Here is a 13,607-nt window from a genome sequence, read left to right as displayed (position 1 = left end):
AAATTAGTAGAACTGTATAAAACAGGAAAGGGATACACAAAGATATCCAAGGAATTTATAATGCCAGTCAGCAGTGTTCAAACTGTGATTAACAAATGGAAAATCAGGGGCTTTGTAAAAACAAAACCACGGTCAGGTAGACCAACAAAAATGCCATCCACAACTGCCAGGAAAATTGTTTGGGATGCAAAGAAAAACCCACTGAAATACAGGACTCTCTGTAATCTAACGGTGTGGGTGTTTCAAGATGCACAATAAGGAGGCACTTGAAGAAAAATGGGCTGCATGGTCGAGTCGCCAGAAGAAAGCCATTACTGCGCAAATGCCACAAAGTATCTCACCTACAATACACAAAACAGCACAGAGACAAGCCTCAAAACTTCTGGAGCAAGGTAATTTGGAGTAATTTTGGCCAACGCTATAAACGTTACATTTGGAGAGAGGTCAACAAGGCCTATGATGAAAGGAACACCATTCCTACTGTAAAGCATGGAGGTGGATCACTGATGTTTTGGGGATGTGTGAGCTACAAAGGCACAGGAACCTTGGTCAAAGTTGAAGGAAAGATGAATGCTGCACGTTATCAGCAAATACTGGAGGCAAATTTGCACTCATCAGCCCGGAAACTGCGCATGGGACGTACTTGGACGTTCCAACATGACAATGATCCAAAACACAAGGCCAAGTCGACCTGCCATTGGCTACAATAGAACAAAGTGAAGGTTCTGGAGTGGCCATCTCAGTCTCCTGACCTCAATATCATTGAGTCGCTCTGGGGAGATCTCAAGCGCGCAGTTCATGCTAGACAGCCCAGGAATTTACAGGAACTGGAGGCTTTTTACCAGGAAGAGTGGGCAGCTTTACCATCTGAGAAAATAAAGAACCTCATCCACAACTACCACAAAAGACTTCAAGCTGTCATTGGTGTTAGAGGGGGCAATACACGGTATTAAGAAATGGGGTATGTGAACTTTGGATCAGGGTCATTTGGATGTTTTGTGTTGTCATTATGATTTAAAAAGAGAAAACACAGAAGTTTGACAATAAATGGCTTCACCCAACCACTGACCATGAGTGGAGAAAAAGTTTTGGTGTTATCATTCATATTCTCTGAAAAATGGCCAAGAAAGCAAAAATTCTGCCGGGGTATGTAAACTTTTGAGCACAACTGTATATCAGTCATTAAATAACTCGTGCAATTGTCGGTGCAGACAGAAGGTGGAGTAAGGAAATGTGTCTAATATGTCAAGCATCATTAGAAATAGTTTATATTTATATTTTATATTATATTTTATCTTATCTTATATTATTTATATTTTATTTTATTTATTTATTTCTTTGTTTTTTTCTTAAAACTTATGGCAATGATGATAAAACTGCCCCAATGTACAGTATGTATGTATGTAGTATAGACTATATGCAAGGCTGGACTTGTCATTCATGCTGCCCTAGGCACAATAACTGGTCATGCTCCCTATGGGTAAGTTAAATTAAAAGTGTTCGCATCATTTAGATAGTACTCCCATACATACATTTGCCGAACTGGTCGATATTGATGGGTTTGGACAACAGACTAATGTGTATGGAGCTCCTGGCAGATAATTATCCGGGGAAGATGAGGATCTGGCATGTCCGATTTTGAACTTAAATTTCTTTTTGCTCTATAATAAATAAGCCATGCCAGAGACGTCTCATACAGGACACAGGAGCACTCGGCAGAGCCAGCACTTCTGTTTATGGGACAGTCTGGAGAGATAGCTGCCAGCTGAACTTGGCTGACATTTATGGCCTCGTTCAGACAGTTGTATTTTCTGTCTTTGAAATATCCATGGACAATACACTGACCCTATTATGATCAAGTCTGACAAAGTAAGGATTACTACATCTACATTACTATGGGATAAGATCCACTATCAGTACATCAATACAACATCATAATCTCCATCAGTACATGAATAAAGTACCAGAACTATTATCAGTACATAAATACAGGACCAGAATCACCATCAGTGCATGAATACAGAACCAAAACCACCACCAGTACAGGAATACATCACCAGAACTACCATCAGTACATGAACACAGCACAAGGACCACCAACAGTTCATGCATATAGCACCAGACTTAACATCAGTACATGAGTGCAGCACCCAAACCGCCATCTGAACATGCATACTGTACTGCGTCTGAACTACCATCAACACAGGAACACAGCACCATAACCATCAACAGTACATGAATACAGCACCAGAACTATCATCAGTATAGAAATAAATAACCAGAACCACATTCAATAGAACCATCATTAGTATATGAAAACAGCCCCTCACCCCCTGGTGTATAACATCCGGCCCCTTGCCCCAGTATATAAAATATGGCTCCTCACCCCCTGGTGTATAACTAACATCCGGCCCCTCGCCCCCAGTGTATAACATCTGGCCACATTTTTATAACATTGGACCCTCACTCCCGGTATATACTGTAGCCTCCAGCCCCTGCCAAGCAGCTGCATGCAACCGTACATCACCAAGCACAATGTGTCAGACTGAGGTGTGTAAAGCCGCCATTACTGTACTCTGGAGCAGTATAAACGTGTTCTATGGACTGATGGATCACACTTCTGTATCTGGCGTCTGATGGTCGAGACCCCAAAAGACTTGCAAAAGCAATTGCAGTGAAAGGTGGTCCTACAAAGTATTGCCTCGGGGGGGGGGGGGGGGGTGAATATAAATGCACATCACAATTTCAAATGTAGGTTTTTTTTAAATATTTACAAACCCATGTATCATTTCCTTTTCCCTTCACAAATACTTGCTACTTTGTGTTGGTATCTGAGTGTAACTTGAGAAAATGTGGAAAAGTTCACGGGGTATGAAGACTTTTCAAGGCACCGTATGTATTGTATTCGTATATTTACTGTATATATTGTTCAGTAGGCAAAAACTGCACTGACCCCTATAGCAGAAGCGGATGGTGGTGATGAATCTATACGTATAGAATACAACATTCACCTTCTTTTTCCTACAGAGACAATTCTGTGCCGCTGGAGATGGACTCCCCCAAGAGACGCTCCTCAATCCCACCCGGCATTAATACGAGTCCTTGCCGGCACAGCCTCCGCCTGCTCTCCAATGGATACTATATATGTGACGAAGACAGTTTGTACTGGGATGATCTGGGCAATATATCATTCAGCCCGACACAATGCACCGTCTCTTACAAGGAGAACATGGTCAGGTGAGCTGGAATCAGGGTCTCTGCCCCTACATCATATTTAGTAAAAACTTGCGGACAAAGATATTTGCTCCCGTTTTCTGCCAGAAAAAAAATATAACAAATTTTGTTTGAAACACTTTTTGCTAATTTTGTTTTTACTTTTATTCCACTTTTTTGAAAAAAATAGAACTATTATATTTTTTTAAAATAAAGATTTTTATAAAATATGCCTAAGTGGCATCTCCCTGTTCAGAAAAGTGTGATTTATTAAAATCTGAAAACAATTAACCTTATTGTTAAAGGAAGAAAAAAAAAATCAAGAGCGCAAAAATTAGTTTTTTTATTTGTTGCTTGAATTTCACAAAAACTGAAGTAACAAGTGACTAAAACGTCACAGCCGTCCCAAAATGGTACCAATAAAGACGTTTTCTCGTCCCTCAAAAAATAAGACATCACAGCTCCGTCAGCCGAAAAAATAAAAAATGTTACAGGTCGTGTAAAATGGTGACGCAACCCAATTAATTTTTTTTTCTTTTTTGCAAACTTCTGATTTTTTATTTACCACTAAAATAATAATAAAAAGAAAAACCTGGACATGTTAGGTATCGCCATAACCGTACTGATGAGGAGAATCATACTGCGAGGTCATTTTTACCATAAAATGTTCACCGTAGAAACAATTCCCAAAAGAAAATGTCAGAATTACATTTTTTCACAACTTCTCCTCTCTTGGAATTTATTTCCCGTTTTCCAGCACACTATGTGGTAAAATGAATGGTGTCCGTCAAAAGTACAACTCGTCCAGGCGCGGGCTGGGCCGGGTGGCAAAGGGGCGTGTGCCCCCCGGGCCGGTCACTTAGCAGCGATTTGGGCTGCTGGTGGCCGGCGCTGTTCTCTATGTCCGGCCAGCTGCATCATCACACTCCCAGTGGAGCTGACACGCCCCCTCCTGCTCCCTGTGTGCGGCCTCCTGAAGAGGGAACATGGCTGCATCTACCTGCAGGAGAGGAGCTGGTGGATGACTCAGACTGACATCAGGGGGAGCTTCAGCTCTGTGTGTGGTGAGGAGATGGACGCTGCTGCTCACCTCCCGGTGATAAGTCCAGGGCCGGTCCCTCTATAGTATAGTATAGTATTAGTGGGCGCTCTGCTGATGCTCACAGATTTATTGCAGGAGTCTGAACTTTCAGGGTCACCCTGTCAGTGCCAGGTCATCGGCTCCAGGAAAGTTCAGTCTCCTGCAATAAATCTCCCTATACTGATAGTGACCAGAGACTGTCTGCAGAATCCCGCACTGGAGTGATCACGCCTGAACCTGGTGACTGGACATCACATGCTGTATACATGGCCCTGTATATATACAGTGCATGTATGTCCAGGGCCAGGTGCAGGATGGATCCATCCAGTGTATATAATGTTGTGTATCTGTGCCCATAGTATACAACTATCAAGGGCCTGGAGCACTCTGAGCTACAAAATGGGTCGCCCGCCCCTCAAATCCTCTGCACAGGCCTTTGTGCGCACTCTCGGTGCCCACGCTGACCAAGGCCATGGCAGCCCTCATTCGTGCTTGCGTATGTAGCTGCGGCCTTTGTCAGTGAGGGAAAACAGGAAAGCGCACGCACCTGGACCTGTGCAGAAGATTGAAAAGGCCGCCACTGCGTGCACAGATGCCCGAGCCTCACTGTGTCTGACCCTGGCCAGAACCAGTGTAAGAGAACAGCGCTCTCCTCACCAATCCCCGGCCGGCATCCGATCCATTATATAGGTGATACTGCAGCTGATGTGTATATACGTTATATAAGTGATACTGCTGTATATATACTGGAACTATACACTGCAATCATAGTATCACCTATATATTGTATATGCAGCATTTGCAGTTTGACCTGTCTAATGTATATTGACTGTTGTATATACAGTATAAGTGATACTGCCATTATATACCGCAGTAGCAGTATCACCTATATAATGTATGTACAGCAGTCTATATACATTACATAGGTGAAACTGCGACTACGGTATGTACGTTATATAGGTTATACCACTGTAATATACTGCGACCGCTGTGTATAGCCCATATAGGCCAGCCGCAGTGTGTGTGTGTGTATGCATATATATACACACACACACTCTCTGTAGCTGCCCTATATGGGCTATACACAGGGGACGCAGTATATTACAGTGGTATAACCTATATAACGTACATACCATAGTCGCAGTTTCACCTATGTAATGTGTGTGTGAGTGTGTGTCTATGTGTGTGTGTGTATATTATACCCATACATACACAGACACACACCACTCTGATTAATCGTGAAAAAAGTGCGGACTCTTTATTGGCCCAAATGGCAATGTTTCGGATCAATAACAGAGCATTTCTCTGATATGGAACTGAAATGTTGCCACATGGGCCAATAAAGAGTCCACTGCTTTAAGGGATTGTCTCCCACTAGGACAACCTCTTCTTAAACTAAAGCCTATACTCACCTCCTTTGCCAGCGCCGTTCCCACAGTGGCTGTGATGTGTTGTGACACGTGATGCCCGGCGCCAATCAGCGCTGGTGTCACTGTCTCTGCCTTCAGACAAACTGAACATGAAGAGGAAGTCCAGGATGAGCTGCTTGATCCTGGACGCTGGCACGGGAGGCAAGTGTAGGCTTTATAATTTTATCAGGGCCAAACATTTAGGGGTTGTCCTAGTAGCAGACAACCCCTTAAAGATTTGGTGCTGCTCAGTTATGATATATATATATTGCCTGCGTGGTGTAAATCTGTAAATCTAAGTATCTGTATATATACACTGTATATATACACTCCTGTCCTGTGTATATATACACTGCACAGTACCACTCCTCCTGTCCTGTGTATGTGTGTGTATATATATGTATATGTATATATATATATATATATATATATATATATATATATATATATATGGAAATAAATCCAAAAAAGATAACCTAATGTCTTTAAGTAAAAATGCTTTATTAAAGTGCAATATATATATATATATATATATATATATATATATATATATATATATATATATTAGACTGTGGCCCGATTCTAATGCATCGGGTATTCTAGAATAGAATATGCATATCCCCGTAGTATATGGACAATGATGATTCCAGAATTAGCGGCAGACTGTGTCCGTCGCTGATTGGTCGAGGCAACCTTTATAACATCATCGTCGCCATGGCAACCATTATGACATCATCGTCGATACTGTGCCCGTCGCTGATTGGTGGAGGCCTCGACCAATCAGAGACACGGGATTTCCATTATGACATCATCGTCGCCATGCTGTACCCGTCGCTGATTGGTCGAGGCCTGGCGGCCTCGACCAATCAGACGCGGGATTTCCAGGACAGACAGACAGAAAGACAGACAGACGGAAAAACCCTTAGACAATTACCGTATATACTCGAGTATAAGCCGACCCGAGTATAAGCCGACCCCCCTAATTTTGCCACGAAAAACTGGGAAAACTTATTGACTCGAGTATAAGCCTAGGGTGGAAAATGCAGCAGCTACCGGTGAATTTCAAAATTAGAAATAGATACTCCATACCATTCATTATGGCCCCATAGATGCTCCACATAAAGCTGTGCCATATATAATGCTCTGCACCGTTGCCCCATAGCTGTGCCATATATAATGCTCTGCACCGTTGCCCCATAGCTGTGCCATATATAATGCTCTGCACCGTTGCCCCATAGCTGTGCCATATATAATGCTCTGCACCGTTGCCCCATAGCTGTGCCATATATAATGCTCTGCACCATTGCCCCATAGCTGTGCCATATAGTACTCTGCACCATTGCCCCATAGCTGTGCCATATAGTACTCTGCACCGTTGCCCCATAGATGTGCCATATATAATGCTCTGCACCATTGCCCCATAGATGCTCCACATAAAGCTGTGCCATATATAATGCTCTGCACCGTTGCCCCATAGCTGTGCCATATATAATGCTCTGCACCATTGCCCCATAGCTGTGCCATATAGTACTCTGCACCGTTGCCCCATAGCTCTGCCATATAGTGCTCTGCACCATTGCCCCATAGATGCTCCACATAAATCTGTGCTGCTGCTGCTGCAATAAAAAAAAAAAAACACATACTCACCTGTCTTGCTTGCAGCTCCTCGGCGCCATCTTCCTGGCGTCTCTCCGCACTGACTGATCAGGCAGAGGGCGGCGCGCACACTATATGCGTCATCGCGCCCTCTGACCTGCACAGTCAGTGCAGAGAGATGCCGGAAAGATGGCGCGACGCCCGGCGTGTGGAACGAGGACAGGTGAATATGCGATACTTACCTGCTCCCGGCGTCCCGCTCCTTCCCCCTGCCTGTCTTCGGTGCCGCAGCCTCTTCCTCTATCAGCGGTCACCGGCACCGCTTCATTAGAGAAATGAATAGGCGGCTCCGCCCCTATGGGAGGTGGAGCAGCCTATTCATTTCTCTAATGAGCGGTCCCACGTGACCGCTCAGGGGAAGAGGCTGCGGCACCCGGAGACCATGGGACGGGCAGGGAGAGCGCCAGGAGCCCCGGAAGCAGGTAAGTATATGACAGTGCTCACCCGCCGACCCCACCACCGATCATGACTCGAGTATAAGCCGAGAGGGGCACTTTCAGCCCAAAAATTTGGGCTGAAAATCTCGGCTTATACTCGAGTGTATATACGGTGTGTGTATATATATATATATATATATATATATATATATATATATATATATATATATATATATATATATATATATATATATATATAGCACAGTACCACTTCTCCTGTCCTGTATATATACACTGCAAAGTACCACTGCTCCTGTCCTGTATATATACACTGTACAGTACCACTCCTCCTGTCCTGTAAATATACACTGTACAGTACCACTCCTCCTGTCCTGTATATATACACTGTACAGTACCACTTCTCCTGTCCTGTATATATACACTGTACAGTACCACTCCTCCTGTCCTGTATATATACACTGCACAGTACCTCTCCTCCTGTCCTGTATATATACACTGCACAGTACCTCTCCTCCTGTCCTGTATATATACACTGCACAGTACCACTCCTCCTGCCCTGTATATATACTGCACAGTACCACTCCTCCTGTCCTGTATATATACACTGTACAGTACCTCTCCTCCTGTCCTGTATATATACACTGCACAGTACCTCTCCTCCTGTCCTGTAAATATACACTGTACAGTACCACTTCTCCTGTCCTGTATATATACACTGTACAGTACCACTCCTCCTGTCCTGTATATATACACTGTACAGTACCACTCCTCCTGTCCTGTGTATATACTGTACAGTACCACTTCTCCTGTCCTGTATATATACACTGTACAGTACCACTCCTCCTGTCCTGTGTATATACACTGTACAGTACCACTTCTCCTGTCCTGTGTATATACACTGTACAGTACCACTGCTCCTGTCCTGTATATATACACTGTACAGTACCACTTCTCCTGTCCTGTATATATACACTGTACAGTACCACTTCTCCTGTCCTGTGTATATACACTGTACAGTACCACTGCTCCTGTCCTGTATATATACACTGTACAGTACCACTTCTCCTGTCCTGTATATATACACTGTACAGTACCACTCCTCCTGTCCTGTATATATACACTGCACAGTACCATTCCTCCTGTCCTGTATATATACACTGTACAGTACCACTCCTCCTGTCCTGTATATATACACTGTACAGTACCACTCCTCCTGTCCTGTGTATATACTGTACAGTACCACTTCTCCTGTCCTGTATATATACACTGTACAGTACCACTCCTCCTGTCCTGTGTATATACACTGTACAGTACCACTTCTCCTGTCCTGTGTATATACACTGTACAGTACCTCTCCTCCTGTCCTGTATATATACACTGCACAGTACCTCTCCTCCTGTCCTGTAAATATACACTGTACAGTACCACTTCTCCTGTCCTGTATATATACACTGTACAGTACCACTCCTCCTGTCCTGTATATATACACTGTACAGTACCACTCCTCCTGTCCTGTGTATATACTGTACAGTACCACTTCTCCTGTCCTGTATATATACACTGTACAGTACCACTCCTCCTGTCCTGTGTATATACACTGTACAGTACCACTTCTCCTGTCCTGTGTATATACACTGTACAGTACCACTGCTCCTGTCCTGTATATATACACTGTACAGTACCACTTCTCCTGTCCTGTGTATATACACTGTACAGTACCACTGCTCCTGTCCTGTATATATACACTGTACAGTACCACTTCTCCTGTCCTGTATATATACACTGTACAGTACCACTCCTCCTGTCCTGTATATATACACTGCACAGTACCATTCCTCCTGTCCTGTATATATACACTGTACAGTACCACTCCTCCTGTCCTGTATATATACACTGTACAGTACCACTCCTCCTGTCCTGTGTATATACTGTACAGTACCACTTCTCCTGTCCTGTATATATACACTGTACAGTACCACTCCTCCTGTCCTGTGTATATACACTGTACAGTACCACTTCTCCTGTCCTGTATATATACACTGCACAGTACCACTGCTCCTGTCCTGTATATATACACTGTACAGTACCACTTCTCCTGTCCTGTATATATACACTGTACAGTACCAGTTCTCCTGTCCTGTGTATATACACTGTACAGTACCACTGCTCCTGTCCTGTATATATACACTGTACAGTACCACTCCTCCTGTCCTGTATATATACACTGTACAGTACCACTCCTCCTGTCCTGTATATATACACTGCACAGTACCACTTCTCCTGTCCTGTGTATATACACTGTACAGTACCACTCCTCCTGTATATATATACACTGCACAGTACCACTCCTCCTGTATATATACACTGTACAGTACCACTCCTCCTGTCCTGTATATATACACTGTACAGTACCACTCCTCCTGTCCTGTATATATACACTGTACAGTACCACTCCTCCTGTCCTGTATATATACACTGTACAGTACCACTCCTCCTGTCCTGTATATATACACTGTACAGTACCACTCCTCCTGTCCTGTATATATACACTGCACAGTACCACTCCTCCTGTCCTGTATATATACACTGTACAGTACCACTTCTCCTGTCCAGTGTATATACACTGTACAGTACCACTTCTCCTGTCCTGTATATATACACTGTACAGTACCACTCCTCCTGTCCTGTATATATACACTGTACAGTACCACTCCTCCTGTCCTGTATATATACACTGTACAGTACCACTTCTCCTGTCCTGTGTATATACACTGTACAGTACCACTGCTCCTGTCCTGTGTATATACACTGTACAGTACCACTGCTCCTGTCCTTTGTATATACACTGTACAGTACCACTCCTCCTGTCCTGTATATATACACTGTACAGTACCACTCCTCCTGTCCTGTATATATACACTGTACAGTACCACTCCTCCTGTCCTGTATATATACACTGTACAGTACCACTCCTCCTGTCCTGTGTATATACTGTACAGTACCACTGCTCCTGTCCTGTATATATACACTGTACAGTACCACTCCTCCTGTCCTGTATATATACACTGTACAGTACCATTCCTCCTGTCCTGTATATATACACTGTACAGTACCACTCCTCCTGTCCTGTATATATACACTGTACAGTACCACTTCTCCTGTCCTGTGTATATACACTGTACAGTACCACTGCTCCTGTCCTGTTCTTGGAGAGGCGACATTGGTCTTTGGGAGGGTTAATATTGGTTTATATTGGAAAACCCATTTAAATGGATTATGCCAAGTAATCCCCATTCCCGAGAGCTTTGTAGTCGCTGGAGTCTGACCGCTGGGACCCCCATGATCTTGAGAACAGGCGCTCTATAGAGGTGGTCGATCATGCACACTGCTGCGGCATTTACACGTGGCTCTTCAACTAACGCCTTTAAGAGGACTGTTGAAGGGCACAACACAATAAAGCAAAATCCACTGATCGGGTGTGGGGGGAGTTTTATAGTTTGTGGGGTTTGTGTTTCAGGGCTGCTTTTTAGTCCCAGTCCGGCCCTGGACAGCTCTGCAGGGAGGCTGCCATACTTTGTACTGGTTTTACTCCCTGCATATTGTGGGGCAGCTGAAGGGTTCAGGTAGCAGTGTCATCACCCTGTGTTGTTCTGTAGCCCACATCCCCACACTGACTATATACAGTGGGCAACTAAGGGGTAGACAGCAGTTCCTTATGAATAGTAGGGTCAGTGGGTAAATGTGTCTACCTGTTTTACAATGTTATGGCCCAAATGTGAGCTGAGGTAAAACATTGCCAGAAGCTAAGAGGGACCAAGCTTTCTTCTTTCTAACCTCTGACATGTCCATACACGGGCACTACACATCCATGTGTGTGGCAGTAGTTCTTTTAATAGGCTTATCACACCTGTCTGCCATACTTCCTTGAGGCGGGATGGGAATCATAGTTGACGTGTTCTAGTATTGAACTCCCATTTGCCAGCTCTGGAAATGCACAATTTATGGTTGGAGAATTGGCAATATTACTTGTCAGGATGTGACTTTCCCCACCAGGGTTTAGAGGGGCACACTTCCATTTATAAGGGGTCATCCCTGTCAGGCTGGGTTTACAGGAGCGTATTACCATAGACACATGAGGGTGTGAGTTCGGATTGGGATACCCTCCACAAGGCTGGAGGTTGTGGTCTGTATATAGACCGTGTACTTCACTCTTGTGAATCCAGCCTACAACTAATTCCATAATGGTGCAGGTATTACTAACGCAGATGTCGTTTGCGTGTGTCACCATTTCTAATTCACCTATATATTTTGGCATGGGGGGGACCCCATTTGAAGTTTGCATCGGGGCCCATAACTTTGTAGTTATGCCACTGCTCTGTAGTAAAGGTACCTTCACATTAAGCAACGCTGCAGCGATAGCGACAACGATGCCGATCGCTGCAGCGTCGCTGTTTGGTCGCTGGAGAGCTGTCACACAGACCGCTCTCCAGCGACCAACGATTCCGAGGTCCCCGGGTAACCAGGGTAAACATCGGGTTGCTAAGCGCAGGGCTGCGCTTAGTAACTTGATGTTTACCCTGGTTACCAGTGTAAAATGTAAAAAAAACAAACAGTACATACTCACCTTCGCGTCCCCCGGCGTCTGCTTCCCTGCACTGTGTGAGTGCCGGCCCTAACAGCAGAGCTGTGACATCACCGCTGTGCTGTACTTTCACTTTACGGCCGGCGCTCACTCAGTCAGTGGCAGTGCAGGAAGCGGACGCCGGGGGACGCGAAGGTGAGTATGTAGTGTTTGTTTTTTTTACATTTTACACTGGTAACCAGGGTAAACATCGGGTTACTAAGCGCGGCCCTGCGCTTAGCAACCCGATGTTTACCCTGTTTACCAGTGTAAAACATCGCTGGCATCGTTGCTTTTGGTGTCAAACACGACGATACACGCCGGTCTGACGACCAAATAAAGTTCTGAACTTTCAGCAACGACCAGCGATATCACAGCAGGATCCTGATCGCTGCTGCCTGTCAAACTCAACGATATCGCTAGCCAGGACGCTGCAACATCACGGATCGCTAGCGATATCGTTTAGTGTGAAGGTACCTTAAGCTCGGTTCTGCACCCATATCTCTGTAGGAAGCTCGGTTCTGCTCCAATATCTCCAGAGTAAACTCTGTTCTGTTTCCGTATCTACATACCAGCCTGTTTTTAAAGCCTGTTATCTCTACTTCTTCAATGCAATGGCCAGATGTAAGCAGGGAAAAGGAGGGACACCGCGACTCGAGGGCCACTACCTTGTGATTGCCCCCCAGGCTGAAAAGTGCCAGCCAGCCCCTGAACTCGTCCCACAATAGACAAGCCCACATATGTCTATGTGGACAGAAAAATAAAAGGGAGGGAGGGGAGGAAAAAAACGACAACACCAAAACGGAACTTGGCCCCGTCAGGAAGGGGTTAAACGTCCTTGCAACTTTTTAACTAAAAAAGTTGTGAAAGATTTTGAGACTTTTTAAAAAGTTGTCAAACACCTAGATGAAAAAAAAAAACGGCGGCCACAATAGTGTACAGAGAAAATAATAAGTAGATGATTGACTTTGAAATATGATCAGCTAAAAAAAAAAAATTGCCCCCCCCCCCAAAAAAAGTCTCAAAACAGGAAAAAAAAAATAGAGAAAAAATAGGCAATAAATGAAGCAGGCTCAGCAACTTTGATTTTGTGGAAAAAAGTCATCAAACTGAATGCGCCATTTTGGAGGAATTTGGTGCCAAAACCAACAATGAAAAAAAAGTCACTGAAAATTAACGGTAAATGATGAATTGGGAACATTGGATTTTATCTGGGCAAATCCACAGAA

General features: G+C 44.2%; 1 protein-coding gene across 4 annotated transcripts in view; it reads left to right on the top strand.

Moving 5' to 3' along the window:
* The window catches only part of TMEM71 (transmembrane protein 71), a 51,187-nt gene that overhangs the window by 20,815 nt on the left and 16,765 nt on the right, over positions 1-13,607 (top strand). For all 4 annotated transcript variants that reach the window (XM_077271255.1, XM_077271256.1, XM_077271258.1 and 1 more), the window contains one exon: positions 3,028-3,237. In XM_077271255.1, the coding sequence (XP_077127370.1) occupies positions 3,028-3,237 (210 nt within the window). The remainder of the gene's footprint in view (positions 1-3,027; positions 3,238-13,607) is intronic.

The sequence above is a fragment of the Ranitomeya variabilis genome, chromosome 6, assembly GCF_051348905.1.
Source record: "Ranitomeya variabilis isolate aRanVar5 chromosome 6, aRanVar5.hap1, whole genome shotgun sequence".
NCBI classification, from domain to species: Eukaryota; Metazoa; Chordata; class Amphibia; order Anura; family Dendrobatidae; genus Ranitomeya; species Ranitomeya variabilis.
Note: the sequence above shows the minus strand (reverse complement) of the source record. Positions and strands in the feature narration are given on the sequence as shown.